Source organism: Corylus avellana, chromosome ca6, assembly GCF_901000735.1.
Source record: "Corylus avellana chromosome ca6, CavTom2PMs-1.0".
In the NCBI taxonomy this organism is placed as follows: domain Eukaryota; kingdom Viridiplantae; phylum Streptophyta; class Magnoliopsida; order Fagales; family Betulaceae; genus Corylus; species Corylus avellana.
The window spans coordinates 15405149-15412087 of NC_081546.1; the positions used below are offsets into that span (position 1 = coordinate 15405149).

Consider the following 6939-nt stretch of genomic DNA (forward strand, 5'->3'; position numbering starts at 1 on the left):
TTTCACCAATTTGTTTAATCTATGAAGTTGATTAAATAAACACACCTTTTTGCCGATTGTGGTGTGCTGCGAAAGCAACGTTTCATAAATATCATTATTTTGGAATAAAATGGTTGATTATTGTAGTAATTAATTAAATAGTGGTTCTCGGATCATTCAATATAAACAAAGAAACTAACGCATTGGGATATCCGTAAGCTTTAATGAACCAACCAACTATTTCTTTATTTTTCTCCAACTTCAAAACATCGGTAAGCAACGATTGGAGACCCCATGGCTTTGAATCCTCCAAATGGAACCCAAGAAAGGTGTTTTTCAAGTGATGTACGTCCTATCATATCATGGTTGAACCTATTATAGCCTATACTACTGATCAATCAAGTTTTCATATTCATTTTCGAGTAATTTTAGATGGCTTATTTGTGTTCTACTTGTATCCCACTAAGAATAATGTGGCTATTAAAATCATTCTTTGATCAAAATTCAATAATGATCAATCACAAGTCTAATGGTAATTTTAATAGTCACATCATTCTTAGTAGGATACAAGTATGACACAAGTAGGCCACCTAAAATTACTCTTTATTTTCAGCTCTAAATAGTTATGAAGAAAGTTTGATAAATAATTAACTCTTGGTTCCAAAAAAAAAAAAAAAATTAAACTCTCTAGCCCTAACATGATGGATACATGAGGGGTTTGTGTTAGAATCTAAAAAAAATTAGCTAGTGAGAATCTCGAAAATCTCCAATTATTTCCAGAATAGAATATCAGAGACCTTCTATTATTTCAAGAATCTCTAAGATATTATATTATCTTCAAAATCGTTATACTTCATTATGTTGAAGTGTGTATAAAGTAGGATCACTAATTAAAATCTATTGCCGTTCTGGCCTAATCATGCACTTTTAATTAGCTGTGCACTACCTCTCTTGTATTGTCTTTCTTCAGTCTTCTATTACTAATGAGCCACACAGAAGAAAGAGACCCAAATAGACAAAATTATCGGGGTAAGAAAAGTTATATCCTAGCTGAAGCATCAAATGAATCAATTAACTTGATTCATGGGCCTCTCTGGTGGTCCTCCTTATCATTATCGATGGATGGATGGAGAATAAAGTGAATGTAGCGAGGAGAAATCTTTATCATCACGCAACCAATTTATGCGTGTCCTTGGCAATTCCGCGGCTCCAACTCTAAAACATAAAATAAAATAATAAATAAAAGCTATTACAATTTACATTACATGCCAGCTAAAAATGAAGTAAAAGGAGCACGTGCAATCATTCACCGAATCTCCTGGTAGAAAAGAAATTCTACTCCTCCAATAAACTAGGCTGAAGAATCGAATATATAGTTTGAAAATGACACCAGCAAACGTGCATATTACACAATAAAATAGTGTATTTAAGCATTTTATACCCCTATAAACAAACACAACTCCAACCACCAGAGGATTACGAATGACAGCAAATGAATAAGCCATAATTCCAAGGGTCTTAATAAAGTTGCATCAATAGAGGAACAAGGCAAAGCGGCAAAAGACAACCACCCTAGTGATGAAAGCAGCGGGCATTATTTCATAGACTTTTAAAAACCCAAAAAGTGAGAAAGTAAATTGAACAACATATAAAGCAATTCATCAAGTAGTTTGCAGAAACTAGGTACATACACACCGACACACTGCACCCTATCATTCCATGGCATTTTGTACACCCAATAAATAGGAGAGTGGCAATGATATGTGTAGAGATAAAATTAGAATGTAATATATGCTTAGAGAAAATGAGAAGACCACAAAATGGAAGACCAACGAATTAACCTTCCATGAATCCACATTGCGTAAACCATATCTATATTTGCATCCCCCCGGTGTACAATGCAGATCAATCTGCTCTCACCCTGTAATGGCAGGGTAGCTTCTATACATGAATTGGATGGATTATTGGCATATAGAAAAAGATAACGATGTCCCCCAGCTCTTTCCGTAGATCCTCTCAGGCTTTCTTTAAGTTTTTACCACTCCCTATAACCTTCATGATCACCTCCTCTTCAGAGCAAAATCCTTCATTATCATTGTACCTCCGTGTAGAAAAAGTATCTGAAGATCTATGGCAGAAAAGCTAGCACTGTAGGAAAACACTGATGAATGTCACAGTTTCCAAACATAATGGTCACGTACTACTCCATGATTCATCTAATGGTGGCAAGCACTCTTCTGGGTTGGCATAGAAATAATCCTCCTCTTTAGGTCTGTCTGGGATCACCAACCTTCTACTCGGGCTCCCCATGCGAAATGCATGAGTTTCCTTCACTGCTGATGAGAACTCATCCCAGCTCAGTGATCCACTATTGTACTGATCTATCAAGCCGACCAGAAGTCCTCTGTCCAATAAAATTGTCTTCTTGAACCCAAGAAATCTGAAGCATTGATAAACAACAGATGTCTCAGTTGAGATGAAATGCTTTTGACACCATTAAAATAAATTAGCATGTAAAAAATTAGTTACTGACAAAGGACAGAAAATTGTGATGTCAAAACCAGTGGTGATTTAAATTCCAAATTACTTTATTCAAAGAAACCACTATACCGGTTAAGGAACGTCAGCATAATTTTCACACAAACAGAACAGAACTGAACTCTTAACAAAACAGTACCTGCGGTGGCCTTCAACAACTTTTGCCATGTTTCCATCATATGTAGGAACAAAAATATCACTCTCCAGTGACACTAGATAATCCAATGCAGCCATCTGGGACGAGTGATTTTGAAAAAACCTAAGGTCAGACGATTCCAACAGAATCTCCTTTCTGACCTGTATTAAGAAACCCAAGCACAATAGGTTAAGTCACGAAGATAAATAATAACCAAGTAGTAAAAGTCAAAGAGTTCGCCTCAGCTCTATCTACTCACCAATTTTGGATAAGCCTTTGCAAGACTTGCCATTCTCCTTTCTCCACCATATATTTCACCAGCTGCAATATAAATCTGGAAGCTAGGATCAATGTCCAGCGCCCTCAGAGTAAGAGCAGTTTCCTCAGGTGTCAAAGGGCACAAGCCATCTTTCCTTTTCAAGTCAGAATTTATTATTTTCTCTTTCCACCACGGATAAGCATACCTGTAAAAATATGTAAAATATGAGATGGAATGAGGATGGAATGAAATTTTCAGAGTTCAATAGCTGGTTAAAGAAATACACACAGCTCACCTCATTCTTGTCAACTCCTCCACCTCCTCATTGTTGCAACCTTGAGTACAGCCAGAAAATGCCAACATGTCCATTTCATATCTAAGATGAAGTACTAAGAAAGGACCATTTTTCCTTAAAAGCTTGATAACCCTTTTACCCAACTCCTCTATCTGAGAAGTGAACCTCAGAGCACTAAAATTCACTCTACAACGCAGCTTCTGAATCTCCAAAGGTTGGCCATTATTGGCAAGTCGAGCATCAGTTCTATTTAGATGTACAACCTTGTGCTTCTGTATCAGTGGAAGAATCTGTGTGGCACAAATACAAACAATAACCATTACTTTGAGAACAGAGGTTTCAACAAATTGAAAACATCATAAGTAGGAAATATAAGAATACAAATTGATGAATTGTTGCTATGTTTTGAGTAGATACTAGGTTCGAATCACACCAAGCGAAAGAGAAAAAGATATCTAAACGTTTAAGTTTAAAGATTGGATATCCAACCCAGCTATGGTAGTCATTTTCCATGATATTTAAGTTTTGCATCTTGCAATGTTCTGATATTCTTGCCTGACAGAAGGGGCTAAGGAAACAATAGTATAAAACTAACCTGATAATGATAGTAAGATATGTCCGACCAACTGATTGGAGGCATGGAATAAACAGTTCCTAATTCCACTTTCCTCTTGAGCCTAGGAGGCAATTCTTTCAATATTCGAACTTCATCTCTCAAGGAAGTAATGAAATGATCCACATCAAATATGTCTTGGAACTCACTGCAACATTAATTCATAAATATTCATTTGACACGTAAGAAACAAAATCCTGCTACACAAATGAGGGGAGAAAAGCTATACATCCTTTTAAAACTTGTCAACATTCAATAGCTTCAGATATGTAAGGAGAGAAACGTTGACACACCTGGGATCAGCCCAAAAGGAGGTTTTATCCAGCTCAGGCACTATAAGTGTGACATTTAAATATCTAGCAATAGCAACCATGTCACAAATCTGTACACAGAAATATAAGACTCATTACGATATGAACGTTTTTCCATATTACTAAGGTCATATGCCAATGGAGGCATGCTTCGCTAACCACTCACCGCTGCTCTCATTTGATTGAGTCCTCCATTGCATGAGACCATCAGGTAGCCATTGTTCTTATAAACCCCTAAATAAAACACGCCAAAATTCAATTGAGTCTAATATTGATAATCACAATTAAAAATAAAGAAAATAAGGATATGCCAATGCTTCATAAGGACAGAATATACAAAGAAATCAACATATCTGCAAAAACTCATTAAGTTGCTCTACTGTATTTCATAAATCAGAAAATCTGTCACAAGCTTATGATGACAGTAACTTGGAACAACATCAGTCAGCTCAATATACACTGAAGCTAACGGAAATGGGGCATCAGATATGATAGCTACATTCCGGATGACCAGTTTCTACCTCCAAATGCTACCACGCTAACTCACATTCTATTGGGCAGTCACATCTGCGTCAACAGAATTTCTATCACATGAAAGAACTGAGAACAAAGATTCTCCATAAATGCAAATATCCCAACATCCCCATATAGTCACAAAATGAAAATGGCAAAAGGCTTTTGAAAAGCCCATCTCCTAAAATCATCTCTACCTTAAATTAACAAATGAAAATGAAACAAATTGAACTTAAATAACCTCCGCATCATCATTCTCAAAATCAAAAGTCATTTTGAAAAACAATTAAGACTAGCCAATATCTTAAAAAACCCATAACAGCGACATAATTTCTAGAATACAACGTTACTTGAGGGATTCAGAAACCAACAGATAATAATATATCCAAAATACCCAGTAAAATCAATCAATTCAGAAACAAAATTTCACAAAAATGCTCACTTTTGGGTGGAAGAACACGCAGCGGAACAAACGGGACGCTGAGGGCATTATTGACGGAGGAGTCCCCGGAGAAACAAGAGGGCCAGCCCTTCAAGACCCTAGGCCCCCACATATCCCCCAACGCCGTCAACTGCACAACGCAGGTCCAGAGCAAAACCGACGTAGTGGCGCGTATCATCCACAGCTTCATCCTCGACCTCGACATCGAGCTCTTCAGCTTCTCAACCCTACTCTCACCCATTGCCTTCAAACCCATCTCGCTCCTCTCCTCCTCCTTATATTCACAACTCTTCCTTTCACTCTTCCTCTCTATCCTGCACATCTCGCTTCTCTTCCCCCCATGCAATAGGATGCGTTTTCATCCAATTCTCTTAATGTACTAGGATCAAGAATTGGAAACAGAAAGAGAAACAAAAAGAAACCCTAAATTCACAACCAAACTTGGAACCGCGAGAATGTCCTAATAGAGAAAGATCCAAATCCAACCTAAAGCTCACCCAAACTTGCCTCAATTAGCACCATTTCCCCACATCGCTGATTCCTCTCACAAATCTCTCCAAACCCACAGATTCCTTTCCCAATTTTGCACCAAAACTACACTGATTTCCACGCGCATTACCCAAAAGCTTCGATCCGAGCAATAAAAAAAAAATTTATAACCCCATTCGGATCTAAACAGAAATGGGAGATTGCGAATTAAAAGCTCATCGGAGATCCGGTGGATTTTTCGGTTAGAGATCGATTCCGGTCGCCCCAGAGCCCGGCCCGGCGAGTACACAAGCGCGATTACGAATATAGAGGGTGAGACCGCGAGCGAGAGAGAAAGAGACAGAAGGAGGACGTCGATGAATTATTGGGGCAATATTAACAGCGCGGTGGCTATGCGTGGGCGCACGCGACCAAAAGTGCAAAGGAGAGCGAGTCTGGGTGTGTGTGAGAGAGAGAGAGAGAGAGAGAGAGAGAGAGAAAGCGAGAGAGCCGTACACCGCTACTGTGGTTGGGTTGAGGGAGGTTTCGACTTTCATGGTGAGTCCGCCAATAAATGCCAGCCAGCTAGATGGGGATACGGTGGGCCCATGGGAATTAAGTGTCGAGGACGTGTCGAAGATCTGGCCGTGCAAGTTCCACCACGTGGCGATGACTCTGAGAGGTTTAGAGATGTCCGTAGAGGTAGCTGTTTATTGTTCTCCGCCCCGTTTGATTTGGGATTCGCCCGTCCTTTAATCTCGATTTCGATACGCCGACAAATTATCGCGATATTTTCCGCATATTTCGCCGCCGACGGCCAAAGGTTTTGAGGTGTATATTGATCGCTGAATTAAATAAAACTAGGACTCTGTTGGCCCATTGATTACAAAAGTGTGATATTTATTTCTTTAATACGATTAAATGAAGTATAATCCAATGACAAAGGAAGAAAAACTTCAAAATATATAGATATAATAATCCATATAATTAGACAATCTTTTATTTCTATAATTAATAAAATTTTATTTTTACTCTCATTATTGTTTCTTCAATTCAGAAAACAAAAATCCCCCCTATTACGAAGGAGCATTCAATTAGACAGAAAAATAAGGGGAAAATGCATCCATTAGTTACGATACCTTTGCTTGGAATAAGTCAATGAAAACATTTTTTGAGTTATAAATGATAGAAAAAGCAAGTACTACAAATGAAATAATTATATGCTAACTTAATAGCCAACAAATTTAGTAGTGCTTTCTTTATATTTAAATATTTAATTAAACAATTTTAATTTTAATCATTCTTCTGTTTTTTTGCTCTTAATTTTTTTTTTTTTCCAAATGACTTGCAAAATTCATAAAAGACATTTTATTTCACCATAAGGT

At 37.6% G+C, this 6939-nt stretch overlaps 1 protein-coding gene across 1 annotated transcript; it reads right to left on the bottom strand.

Moving 5' to 3' along the window:
* Window positions 1-1745: 1745 nt before the first annotated feature.
* Window positions 1746-6080, bottom strand: LOC132184036 (rhamnogalacturonan I rhamnosyltransferase 1-like). Its single transcript, XM_059597513.1, has 8 exons — window positions 5087-6080; window positions 4298-4365; window positions 4114-4202; window positions 3803-3968; window positions 3208-3497; window positions 2913-3117; window positions 2657-2814; window positions 1746-2419 (listed from the first exon to the last, which is right to left on the bottom strand). Exons 1-8 carry the CDS (start codon window positions 5406-5408, stop codon window positions 2173-2175), a joined length of 1545 nt encoding a protein of 514 aa, XP_059453496.1. The 5' UTR covers window positions 5409-6080; the 3' UTR covers window positions 1746-2172.
* Window positions 6081-6939: the final 859 nt, after the last annotated feature.

Excerpts from the sequence above, each read along its gene's own strand:
- LOC132184036 (XM_059597513.1), bottom strand. The coding sequence starts at position 5,408 with ATGTGCAGGATAGAGAGGAAGAGTGAAAGGAAGAGTTGTGAATATAAG. Across the intron at positions 2,815-2,912 it reads CAAAGGCTTATCCAAAATTG|GTCAGAAAGGAGATTCTGTT; the intron begins GTGAGTAGATAG and ends TTCTTAATACAG. Across the intron at positions 2,420-2,656 it reads GTTGTTGAAGGCCACCGCAG|ATTTCTTGGGTTCAAGAAGA; the intron begins GTACTGTTTTGT and ends TCAATGCTTCAG.